This window comes from Polypterus senegalus, chromosome 4 (genome assembly GCF_016835505.1).
Source record: "Polypterus senegalus isolate Bchr_013 chromosome 4, ASM1683550v1, whole genome shotgun sequence".
NCBI classification, from domain to species: domain Eukaryota; kingdom Metazoa; phylum Chordata; class Cladistia; order Polypteriformes; family Polypteridae; genus Polypterus; species Polypterus senegalus.
In genome coordinates this window covers 68,819,986-68,833,737 of record NC_053157.1, presented here as the reverse complement: position 1 = coordinate 68,833,737, position 13,752 = coordinate 68,819,986, and the positions used below count along the sequence as shown (strand labels likewise).

Below are 13,752 nucleotides of genomic sequence, written 5' to 3'. Positions count from 1 at the left end.
ACAGGTTTCATTCATCGATTCGTTTCTTACTGCATCAATAAACAGCTCGTCTTCTTCTTTATCTGAGACCTGACACACTGCATGCACGGTTTTTTTTTACACTGTCTTCCTTTAGTGGGACATTGACTTTTTCCACCGTGTGCTTTGTTTCGCAGTAGCTGGATTTATGAATATGCTTATCAGACGATTCATATTTTTGCTGCCTTTTCAATTGTGTAATTCGGTTTTGTTCAGCCTCTTTGGAACTGTTGCTTTTTATCTGTGCACTCGTCCAGTTCCGTGAGCCACTCGGTGTACATGCATCGAAGTTTCCCAGCTGTGCTGGTGCCATCTCGTGCTATGTCCATGGCTGTATTTAATGTTACCTTAGTCCTGGCACTTAAAACTTTCTCTCGCAGTTTCGCTGAGTTTGTACCAAACACCACCCTGACCATCTCATCTTCCTCTGCATAAGCACAGTCCTTAACCCGTGAATATTTAGTGGGAGTTTGCTATTGGATTGCCGCTGACGGACGGCCTTATATGGGCAGGCACTAAATTACAAACGCCAGCGGCAGCCTGTCTATGAACTTAATTTAAAGTGTAGGTTTACATCGTGCTTTGTTTCCGAAGTAGCAGAAGTCATGAATATGGTTGTATATGTCACTCGCTCGCTTCTTATTGTTTCGCTGCCTTCTCAATTATATAATGCATGTTTTCTTCAGCACTTTTTTTAGGTCTTCCTGGTTTTCTATGTACTGCGTGATTACGTGGGAGGCGTGATGATGTCACCAAACTCCCCCACGGCGTTGAAGCTCATCTCCATTACAGTAAATGGAGAAAACTGCTTCCAGTTATGACCATTACACGTAGAATTTCGATATAAAACCTGCCCAACTTTTGTAAGGAAGCTGTAAGGAATGAACCTGCCAAATTTCAGCCTTCCACCCACACGGGAAGTTGGAGAATTAGTGATGAGTCAGTGAGTGAGGGCTTTGCCTTTTATTAGTATGTATGTATGTATATATATATATATATATATATATATATATATATATATATATATATATATATATATATATATATATATATATATATATATATATATATATATAGAGAGAGATAGATAGAGAGAGAGAGAGAGAGAGAGAGAGAGAGAGAGAGAGAGAGATATGAGAACAACACTCATATCAATGACAAAACAATTACATTAACAATCATGTTACGTTATTTTTAAAATTTTTCCTTTCTTTTCATACCTTCTTTAACACACTACTTCTCCGCTAGTATATACACATATATATATATATATATATATATATATATATATATATATATATACATACATATACACACATATATATATATACACACATACATACACACCCACACATATATATATATACAGTAATCCCTCGGTATATTGCGCTTCGACTTTCGCGGCTTCAGTCTATCGCTGATTTTATATGTAAGCATATCTAAATATAACACACGGATTTTTCGCTGCTTCGCGGGTTCTGCGGACAATGGGTCTTTTTACTTCCTGTACAAGCTTCCTCAGTTGATTTGCCCAGTTGATTTCATAAAAGGGACGCTATTGGCGGATGGCTGAGAAGCTAACCAATCAGAGCACGCAGTTAAGTTCCATGTGCTGAATGGCTCAGCGACGGAGCGTGGAATTCGATTCCACGGCGTTAACCAGGAAGTCTCGTCTCGCTCATTCAACATCAACGTGTTTCGCTGTGTAAAGAGTTAACTTTTGTGCTCTTTTGTGTTTATCTTTGTGCATAGTCAAGCCCTTCATTATGGCTCCAAAACGATCTGCTCCTGCTACTGCTTCAGGGGCTGTGCCCAAGCGCCAATGAAAGATGTTAACGATTGCCAAAAAGGTAAACGTTTTGGATATGTTGAAGGAAGGGAAAAGCTACACTGCTGTAGGATGCCATTACGGCATCAATGAGGCTATGATTCTTTTTATTTAAAAAGTAGGAAAGGAATATAAGATCTACGGCCGCAGTGTCCTTTTAAACAGGGTGCAAAACGAGTTGTAAGTGGATGTAATAAGGCAGTAGTCTGGATAGAATCTGCTTTAGGGATCTGGATTGAAGACTTCCGGAAGAACAACAACGGCGGTGCTACACAGTCGCCTGAAGAGGCTCCTTGAGAAGAGCTGTAACGCTCTCCTTTGTTGTGCAGTAAAACTAAACTCATCATTATCGGACAAGTCATTGTGTCATTGTTGGTGAGTAACCATAATTAATTTTCTACTTACAGTACTTAGTACATGTACGTAAGTTTAGTGTCACTGTACACACATTTACTGTATACAATTTTTCTTGCATTGTACGTATTTATTGCTGGTGGCCTGTCTATCGTAATGGCTCTAACATATGTGATATCGGAGACGCTCAAAATTTTTAAAATAATATTTAGGTTTAACTGTATATAAACAGTGTGTTTACATACATAATTTCAATGAATCTTACCTAATATCTAAGCGAATACAAAGGGTTTATGCTGTATAACTGTGTGGTGAATATTTATAAACAGTGTGGGAGAGTTTAAGAGCTTAAAATATATAAAAATAACCATAAAAACATATGGTTTCTACTTCGCGGATTTTCACATATCGCGGGGGAGAGGGTGTATCTGGAACGCAACACCCGCGATCGAGGAGGGATTACTGTGTGTGTATATTTTATATATCAATCCAGCAGAACAAAAATAGTCGTACCCAACAAACAGGATGAATTCTTATTGACAAGGGCTCATGAAATGTTCGTAGTTTAAAGCTGCCAAAAAAAATAAAACTGTAAAAAGTAAAAGGTTGAATAACTGTTCCAATGGCTCTGTAGCAGCCAAAATCTCTCCCCAAGTTGGAGAGGTTTAAGCGACTGGCTTTTACCATTTATATAGAGGGTGTGGAACACTGCTTTATCCATACTTTATTCCTACATATATACCATGTTACAGAAACATCACACATCCCCGAGGATTACATCTAAATTCTTAAGCAACAATAAGACATAATATACATACACAAATGAAGTAAAACTATTGCCATACCCGTAATGCGTTTGCTTTCCCCTTTTCCCATTTCATGCGTCCCGAACGTTGCAAAATCAGCTGTTTGCCGGCTTTTAGCAGCATAAAAGGGAGTACGCAGCCACAGAATGAAAACTGCCTGTCAACTGATCATTAATGCGGCTAGTCAGCTTAAAAAGACTCCGCTAAGCTGGTAAGTGAAGGCATTATCTAACATAAAAAGAAAATCTGATATTTATCAGAATGAAGTGCTAACATGAAGCGTCTTAGGGTGTATCTACTGTACATTTTACAAACTTTTCAGCACTGCACCCATCAACTCCTTACCGTACTTTATTTTGTTAAATAGCGGCTGCTGCTGGTTCTTCTGGCTTCCCTTAGTGACAAAAGGCCTGGTGACAGTTCTACTACCATTACAAGGGTCAGAAATATTCTGGATACTTTTGGTTAAACAGTGAGACAAGCCAGGTAAAAAAATTGAAAAATACGTTTATTTCAAACCGCTTACAAAGTTGGAAAAATGCACAAAATAAATGGGAAAAAGTTATAAATGTGATACCTAAAATAAAGGCAAAGTAAAAATCTCATATTTAATTAACAGTAGAATGTGTGCCTGAACAGAATTGTCACATTAGCAAAGAATTCTATGTGTTACCTCTGTCTCAATATAAACTGCTCCAAAAAATTAAAAGAACACTCTGAAAACACATCAGATCTCAATGGGGGGAAAAAATCATGCTGAATATCTAACTATGGACTGGGTAAAGTGTTAGGAACAAAAGGATGCCACATCATTTGATGGAAATGAAAATGATCAGCCTACAGAAGGCTGAATTCAAAGACACCCCGAAAACGTGAAAAAATGATACGGCAGGCTTGTCCATTTTGCCAAAATTTCATTGCAGCAACTCAAAATCGTACTCAGTAATTTCTATGGCTCCCACGTGCTTGTATGCATGCCTGAAAACATCAGGGTATGCTCCTAACGAGACAACGGATGACGTCCTGGGGAATCTCCTCCCAGATCTGGATTTAGTCAACACCGAGCTCCTGGACAGTCTGAGGTGTAACCTGGCAGCATCGGATGAAATGAAACAATGTCCCAGAGGTGTTCTATTGGATTTAGATCAGGTAACCGTGGGGGCCAGTCAATGGTATCGATTCCCTCATCCTCCAGGAACTGCCTGTATATTCTCGCAACACATGAGGCTGGAAATTGTCGTGGACCAGGAGGAACCCAGGACCTACTGCACCAGCACAGGATCTGACCATGGGTCCAAGGATTTCATCCCGATACCTAATGGCAGTCAAGGTTCCATTGTCTACCCTGTAGAGGTATGTGCATCCCTCCATGGTTAAGCCTCCCCAGACCATCACTGACCCACCACTAAACCAGTCATGGAGAACAATGTTACAGGCTACATAACGTTCTCCACGGCTTCTCCATACCGATTCACATTTGTCACATGTGCTCAGGAGGAACCTACTCTCATCTGTGAAAACCACAGGGTGCCAGTGGTGGACCTGCCAATTATGGTTTTCTATGGCAAATGCCAATTAGAGCTCCACGGTGCCAGGCACTGAGCACAGGGCCCACTAGAGGATGTCAGGCCCTCAGGCCACCCTCATGAAGTCTGCCTCTGATTATTTGGTCAGAGACATTCATACCAGTGGCCTGCTGGAGGTCATTTTGTGGACTCATCCTGTTCCTCCTTGCCCAAAACAGCAGATACCGGTGCTGCGAATGGGTTAAGGACCTTCTACGGCCCTGTCCAGCTCTCCTAGAGTAACTGCCGGTCTCCTGGAATCTCCTTCATGCCCTTGAGACTGTGCTGGGAGACGCAGCAAACCTGGCAATGGCACGTATTGATGTGCCATCCTGGAGAAGTTGGACTACCTGTGCAACCTCTGTAGGGTCCAGGTATTGCCTCATGCTACTAGTAGTGACACTGACTGTAGCAAATGCAAAACTAGTGAAAAAACAATCAGAAAAGATGAGGAGGGAAAAATGTCAGTGGCCTCCACCTGTTAAACCATTCCTGTTTTGGGGGTCATCTCATTGTTGCCCCTCTAGTGCACCTGTGGTTTATTTCATTAACACCAAAGCAGCTGAAACTCATTAACAACCCCATCTGCTACTTAACTGACCAGATCAATATCCCAGATGTTTAACTGACTTGATGCTATACTCTGATCAAACAGTGTTCCATAAAATTTTTATGAGCAGTATATATTATCTTTTGGTATTATTTGCCCTTACCCCCACCCCTAATATTAATAATTCTAGAATGTTAGGGTGAGAAGTGAATAAATTATCAATGAATTGGTTTCTTTTCCAGGACTGGATTCTGTCTTGCAATAGTCACTGTATGGTTGTGCTGGACATCCCATAGACTTTGACATTTATTGAAAAGATTAACTCAAATAAATGGAAGTCTCAAATGTCATTTCGAGCAAAACTAAGCGAGGCAATTTTTTATTTTCTTCTCTGGTTATTAATTCAAGATTGAAAAACCTCTTCCATAAATTAAACATGGAGACAAACTATATACATTTACAAATATAATTCCTTGAACATAAAATATCAAGTCTGTCATCTATGGATTCACTAACAACAATTAGCAATTTAACACTGTCAATGAAGTGTGAAAGCAGACAGAGAAGGCAGACTGCACAAAAGAAACAAAATTATTTTGGTGCCTAATTCTTATTTTAAAACGTTACACAAACTTTCTGTTTATCAGACAATGCACATGTTTGATGTGGTCAGATGCTCTGGAAAAATGTGCATTCTGGGCCGTGACCATTTATGAAATTCATTTACAGTCTTCAAACTGATATTGGAACCGAGACAATGGTCGACTGACAGGCCACACCGCTGATGTAAATAAAAATAGTCAATGGACTATGAACATTTGCAGAAATTTCCTGTAAGTGCCAAACTGCTGCAGTCATGTTTTTTTAAATCTTGCACAGCATTTTTGACATTAGTGCACTCGGTCTGTTTGCTTTCTTACAAAGCATGGGATGATTAATTACTTTGTTGCAATTTCCAGTTAGATTGGATGCGTTTAAAACTGCAAACTTTTAAGCAAACTAAACATATCAATAACGACCACACCATGAAGTTCTTTCACTGGGCAGAAATGTTTTTCTTGAGAAAAATATCATGGAAGACTGACAGCAATTGTTTTTGCGCACCCCTCAATTTTCCCTAATTATTTGGTTTACTTACCAAACACAGCTGAGTAAGTAAAACACCTATTATTAAACAAATGGAAGACTACTTGGAAATTATGTGCTACACTGGGTGCAAAGAGTCCACATTTGAAATAGGCAAGTGTACAAATGAAAGCCAGCTCTGCCGAGGAAACATGCTTAGGTTTTATTGACAGAAGTAGAAGGACGTTTCATTTAAATGCATGCTCCATTATTTACTTCCCCGTAGTCACCATATTAATATAACATCAATCCAGTTTATCTCAAATCACATGTGTATGGTCTTAACTCCATATATTTGTTAATATTGTTCATTTTTGATTGTTTGATCAACATCTGCTATATATGTCAAAGTCAGTGTATGCACAGAGAAGACACACCACCTAACCTACATGCATCACTTACACAGTATAATATTAGAGGGTTTATCGCTCGTTTTGCAGAGCACTGCTGACCGGTTTTCTCCTCCTTTCTGTGTTTTTATCACAAGTAAATTTACAAATGCTGTATATTGCACATGTACATTGCTACTTAAATTAACCAAACTTTCGTGGAAAACGCACCAAGCGAACCAGGTATGAAAACACCTATAAGTCAAGTCAAAGAAGGAATTACATACAAAGAAAAACAAATTAAATTTAGAATATAATGAACATATAGTATACAAAAATAATACACATGATAGTTACATAATATGATTGAGAAATAGAGTCAATTAACACTAGAATTACCAGAGCCTACGAAAAAACTCGTAAATCCTTCCCACCATAAAATCGCTTCTTAAAATCGTTCACAGCTCTCCACCAGCGCCTTTTGTCATCTAAATGTGCTGATAAAAATCAGGCTGCAAGCAGCCGGCAATTCCATCCCCCCACCGACTTAGAACGTGCACAAACTTCTCCCAGCTCATGCCTTAATTGATTTTCTGGGAGTGAAGTGGAGTTTTAGAGTGGAAATAATAGATCGTTGTTTGGAACACACGCATTTCATGTCTGTTCCGTTTCTACAGTAATCTGTGTAAACACATTGTTAAAACAGAAACGTTTTTTGTATTCTACTAGTAGATGACAAAATGTAGGCATAAACTATATAATGTATGAAGCCTGAAATATCAAAGAAATACTTTCACAAAAGATACAAATTTAACACAACAAATGCGCTTTTATTCAAAAATAGCAGACAAGCACTTTTTGTGGCATTACACATGTATTTTTTGAGCATGTCCGTGCCAAATAAATAACAATCGACGTTTTGAAGAAATCATTTTATGAAACGATTTACCTTTATTTATTTACTTACTTCCTAAAGCCTAAAGTCACAAGTAGTGTGCAGAGGGCATACTCAAAAATGTGCGTAATGCCACGAAAAGTGCCTGCTGACACTTTAGTATGCAAGCAATGGTATGTGCATTCTTGCTCCAATGTAGAAGGGAGCGGAGTTTACCTCTGTTACAGCGCGTCTATGTGAAAACAGCAGTATCACATGCGTGGGTGGGGTGTGTTTGGGCTCGTGCACGCGGCTGAGAAAATAAAACTGACTAAAAAAAACCAAAGCTAACCTTTACAAGTATCATAAATTACACCGGCTGTTACAGACCGAAATAAAATGTACTGTATGTTTTTATTCTAAAATAGTAAGACTAAGAGCAGTTTACTTCTCAAAACGGAGTGGTGCAGGATCGCTCGCGACCTTTTGATTCCCAGTCGGCAGCTGATTCTATTACGCCACGGAGGCAGTCATAATAAATGAGTGTCAATGTTGCATGTTAAGGCAGCTTTTTGTTTCTGCAGTTATATTTTTGAATAAAAGTGCAATTGTTGTGTTAAATTTGTATCTTTTGTGAAAGTATTTTTTTGATACTTCAGGCTTCATACATTATATAGTTTATGCCTACATTTTGTCATCTACTAGTAGAATATAAAAAACGTTTCTGTTTTAACAATGTGTTTACACAGATTACTGTAGAAACGGAACAGACATGAAATGCGTGTGTTCCAAACAACGATCTATTATTTCCACTCTAAAACTCCACTTCACTCCCAGAAAATCAATCAAGGCATGAGCTGGGAGAAGTTTGTGCACGTTCTAAGTCGGTGGGGGGATGTAATAGCCGGCTGCTTGCAGCCTGATTTTTATCAGCACATTTAGATGACAAAAGACGCTGGTGGAGAGCTGTGAACGATTTTAAGAAGTGATTTAAGGTGGGACGGATTTACGAGTTTTTTCGTAGGCTCTGGTAATTCTAGTGTTAATATTGAAAATATTCTAAATATCTAGTAATTGTTTAGTTTAGTCTTCATGTGAAAGAAAGTGGAAAAAATGCATACACACAGATCAGGTCTATGTAGCCAATGCTTCCATACTACAACTAGTAGGGTATTTATTCCCAAAACAAAAACTTTCAAAATGGAAAAGTACTGAATTTTTTAAACTCTGAATAAGTTGTGTGCATTTGGCTTTGGCAGACAGGACAAAACAGGTTTTGATAAATAACAGTTATGCTTTATTTTGACAAAACATTGCCAGAATGACCCAATGAAACAATGCTAAAAATGTAAATTATTATATTTTGGGAAATTAAATTGAAACTATGTAAAGAACTGTAACTGATGCTAAGGTTTATTTTAAAAAAGTGCACTGACCTCAACTGGCTGAGAAGGTATTTTCAGCTTGGACAGCTTAGCCTTGATGTTTGTTTTTAAATCTGAGGTATTTCCATAAGGCTGTTCATGATATTCATCTGGAGAAGGTTTCAACACTGGGGAATCACTAGGTGCTTGGTCTTGCCCATCCATTGGTCTGACATAGGCTGTAGGCTTTTGTTGCATAACAGGGTTTGTTTTGGTTGGCAAAGAAGGAGGAAAAGTCTGTAAAGGAAGCTGACTGGTTTCACTGATAACTGAAACAATTGGAGCATCACTCTTCTTGGCTTTGGATGGTCCAGAATTTGGTATATACAGTGGTGAATTAGTGTCCTTGTTGTGAGGCTCAGAATCACTTGGCTCACTGGAATGTAATGGAGACAGCGGTTCTGCTGGTGGGGAAAGATCAGGAAGAGGCACTGAGGGCAAGGTATACTCTTCCTGCTTTAACCACTTGTCATTTCTTAGCTGCTGACTACGGTACATACTGTTGCTGCAATCTGTAGAGAGATGCTGGCTGTGAGATGAACTATAAGACACAGAAAGCTGACATGAGGCATCTTCTGAAAATGACTGGTGTTTCTGAAGCAGACCAGGGCAAGTACTAGGTGGAGAGGCAGTGGGAGGAAGCCTAGAGTTGTTATGGAATGAGGGTTGTGTATTTTCTGTAAGGTGCGGTCGATCAGATTTCCCATTAGCTGGAAGAGGACTAATGACTTTTCGAATACCAATAAGATCCTGATGCGTCTTGCTGCTAATCAACTCATTCACCTCTTCGTAATTACCCAGCATGCTTTGAATTAGACTGGACAGCTTATCTCCCTTGTTGGTCTATAAGAAAGAAAAATAAAAAAGTAAATAAACATTCCCCAAGAACTCAAGAACTTTAAAAAGTCTCTTTCACATCCATACTACAAACAAGTTAACCCATAATAGCAATGATTCAATTGTATTTTTTTTTTAATAAAATGTCAATTCTTTTCACTTCATGTGGTATCATATGCAACCCATAAAGTCCTGATTTTCTAGGGAAAAAAGCCTTAAGGAAACTGCTTTTTTGCTACATTTAAAAGACCTAAAGTGGCTTGAAAGTCTTGAAGCTTGTAGAGGATGAAGGGCACCAGACAGTAATGCCTATTGTTGTACTTACACCAGACAATCACTCATCAACATGATCCCTATCAAGTTTCAAATCAATTTCAAAGCATTCTATTATGTTGTTTGGCTTCTTACCTTGTATGGCTCTCCAAAAAGAGGAGCATTTTCCAGAAAAGTCCCCTTCTCCTGGTGTACTTCTTGATTCCGCCGTTCCCTTTCTTTAATACGAAGCAAATTCCTTTCTTCATTGTACAAGCTTTGAGGAACAGAGAGAGAAAAAACATCTGCTTATTTTATTTGGTACAAATTCATTTTCAGTTTTTATTCAAATATGTGCAAAAAAAATGCAGTACATATCTAATGCTTATACACCTCACATTAACAGTGAAATTGCTATTATGTAAAGGGTGAACTAAAGGCAAATCTTGTCGTACTTTTTCTGATGTTTACTAAACACTTGGAACCAAAAGAAAAAGAAAATCAACTGGATCATTTTATTGACACATAAAACATACATTATGTACAGAGGTAATTTGCCTTCACTTAACTGATTTGTATTGAGATAATATATATTTCTCACACCTCAACTGATTTTTTTTTTTACTTTATTAATGATTAGGGCTGTCACAAGAATGGATATTTCAGTACTAAAATTTACAAAAATGTAAAGGTACCAGCTTTTTTTATAGTATCAGTCGTACAGAGAAAGTCAACACTACACTCATACATACTGCAAGTAGAATTACTCTGGAAGGCACAATACTATGTAATAAAACTGAGTTAAAATTATATATAAAAATGACTCACAGTGTTGATGATACAGCTCTGCATCAACACATTTCAAAAAGAAAACAAGCAAAGATCATATCTGCAAATGCTTTTTTGTTTGCACAAGAAAATTTCATCATTCAAGTGTAGGACTTGTATTTGCTATTTACTGTAAATAAAACAAAAAGGCAAAACACACAAATACAGGCTTCAGTTATTGCCACTTTAATCCATTCTGGAATTAACTGAGTGAGAGCAAAATAACGTTACCCATCAAATAAGGTATAATTGTTTAACTTGTATTGTCATGCATTTGTAAGAGGAGATTAAGAAAAAAGCAGACAATTTCAGAAAATTAAACCACAAGGAGTACCTGACATTTTAAATTTGAATTAGACTAATTCATTAAACATTACTCTTTATAATATTTAACCCAAGTAATTATGCAAATACAACTCTTAACAATAGCAAATATTACAAACCTAACCAATTGGTCCACTGACAAACCAGACTTTAAAAGCATGTTGCATGTTGTTACAAAAACAGCTTTAAAATAGGTGGTTTAAATTAAAATATCCGGAATTATCTTAAACTCACCAATACAACAGCACATATAGAATGTTTTAAGTTTCATATACTGCTCAAAAAAATGAAAGGAACACTTTTTAATAAGAGTATAGCATAAAGTCAATGAAACCTGGGATATTGATCTGGTCAGTTAAGTAGCAGAGGGGGTAACTGTTAATGAGTTTCAGCTGCTTTGGTGTTAATGAAATAAACCACAGGTGCACTAGAGGGGCAACAATGAGACGACTCCCAAAACAGTGACTGTTTTTTCACTAATTTTGCATTTGGCTACAGTCAGTGTCACTACTGGTAGCATGAGGCAATACCTGGACCCTACAGAGGTTGCACAGGTAGTCCAACTTCTCCAGGATGGCACATCAATACATGCCATTGCCAGGTTTGCTGTGTCTCCTAGCACAGTCTTAAGGGCATGGAGGATATTCCAGGTGACAGGCAGTTACTCTAGGAGAGCTGGACAGGGCAGTAGAAGGTCCTTAACCCATTGGCAGGACCGGTATCTTCTCCTGTGGGCAAGGAGGAACATGATGAGCACTGCCAAAGCCATACAAAATGACCTCCAGCAGGCAACTGATGTGAATGTCTCTGACTAAACAATCAGAAACAAACTTCATGAGGGTGGCCTGTGGGCCTGACGTCCTCTAGTAGGCCCGGTGCTCACTGCCCAGCACCATGAAACTCAAATTGGCATTTCCCACAGAACACCAGAATTGGCAGGTCCGCAAGTGGCACCCTGTGGTTTTCACAGATGAGGGCAGGTTCACCCTGAACACATGTGACGGATGTGAAAGGTTCTGGAGAAGCCGTGGAGAACGTTATGCTGCCTATAACATCGTTCAGCAAGACCGGTTTGGTGGTGGGGTTAGTGATGGTCTGGGGAGGCATATCTATGGAGGGACGCGGTAGACAACAGCACCTTGACTGCCATTAGGTATTGGGATGAAATCCTTGGACCCATTGTCAGACCCTATGCTGGTGCTGTGGATCCTTGGTTCCTCCTGGTACATGACAATGCCTGGCCTCATGTGGCAAAAGTAAGCAGGCAGTTCCTGGAGGATGAGGGAATCAATACCATTGACTGGCCCCCACACACACCTGACCCAAATCCAATAGAACACCTCTGGGACATTATGTTTCAGTCCATTCGATGCCGCCAGGTTGCACCTCAGACTGTCCAGGAGCTCAGTGATGCCCTGGTCCAGATCTGGGAAGGAATCCCCAAGGACACCATCCGTTGTCTCAATAGGAGCATGCACCGACGTTGTTAAGCATGCATACCAGCACATGGGGGCCATACAAACTACTGAGTACGATTCAGAGTTGCTGCAATGAAATTTTGGCAAAATTGACTAGCATGCCACATCATCTTTTTCACTTTGATTTTCGGGGTGTCTTTGAATTCAGCCTTCTGTAGGCTGATAATTTTCATTTCCATCAAATGATGTGGCATCCTTTTGTCCCTAACACATTACCCAGTCCATATCATTATAGATATCCATTGTGAACATTGTATCCCCCCATTGTGAACTGATGTGTTTTCAATGTGTTCCTTTAATTTTTGTGAGCAGTTTATTTTGCATACTGTAGATTTTAAGCAGTAGTTTTCAGATACTGGACAGGTAATGTCACAGAAGATGCTTATAATGTGTGTATGCTATGATAAATCAGGTTGCTCATGATACATCATTCTTTATAAACCCTGTGCTGAAATCCCCCCAAGATAATAAAAATCATATTTGTTTTTATACTGTGGGGATACTCATCTCTACCAAACATTACAATTCAAGTGTTTCATTGTATCTTGATATTTATGAATGCCAATTCTAGTTTACTTAAGTGACAGTTGGTAACTACAGTAGTTGATGGGTATACCAGTATTTTAAAGCGGTTGCTAGTAGTATTTACATGTTATACTGTATTACAGAAAACCTCACAATATGTTTCTTCAGTAAATGGAGGTGCTTTAATAAAAAAAACCATTGAATGGGATTTCTGTTTTTGCTGTACTATGGAAATGCATATTTTAGAGGTATTCATATCAAATACAAAAATTCTGGCATCATGATATCCTAGTTAATGATAAAAGAAAAAGATGTTCAAAGACTCAAGGTTAGCCCCACTCCTATTCTAGACTGAATGTACAGGTAAGTCCATCAGAAGTCACAAACCTCCACCTACAGACATTAAATATTCAATAAAAAGATGTTCATAAAAACAGCACTTAAAAAAAAAACAAAAAAAACAAATGTCAAATAGCTAAAATCATTTAAAATCCATCAGCAGGATTTCTATAAACGCTCTCTTTGTTTCTCCATTAATCCAGTAAAGCACAGCCTCCTATTCAGTACATAAGTGATGAGCACATCATTTGTTTCACCACCTTAAAAAAAAAAAAACACAACAAGTGATACGTTTA

General features: G+C 38.5%; 1 protein-coding gene across 3 annotated transcripts in view; it reads right to left on the bottom strand.

Annotated features, from left to right (window-relative positions):
* Positions 1-13,752, bottom strand: part of LOC120527421 (AF4/FMR2 family member 1-like) — a 206,910-nt gene that overhangs the window by 139,960 nt on the left and 53,198 nt on the right. For all 3 annotated transcript variants that reach the window (XM_039750819.1, XM_039750820.1, XM_039750821.1), the window contains exons 2-3: positions 10,119-10,239; positions 8,886-9,716 (exon numbers count right to left, since the gene is read on the bottom strand). In XM_039750819.1, coding sequence (XP_039606753.1) covers positions 8,886-9,716; positions 10,119-10,239 — 952 coding nt within the window. The remainder of the gene's footprint in view (positions 1-8,885; positions 9,717-10,118; positions 10,240-13,752) is intronic.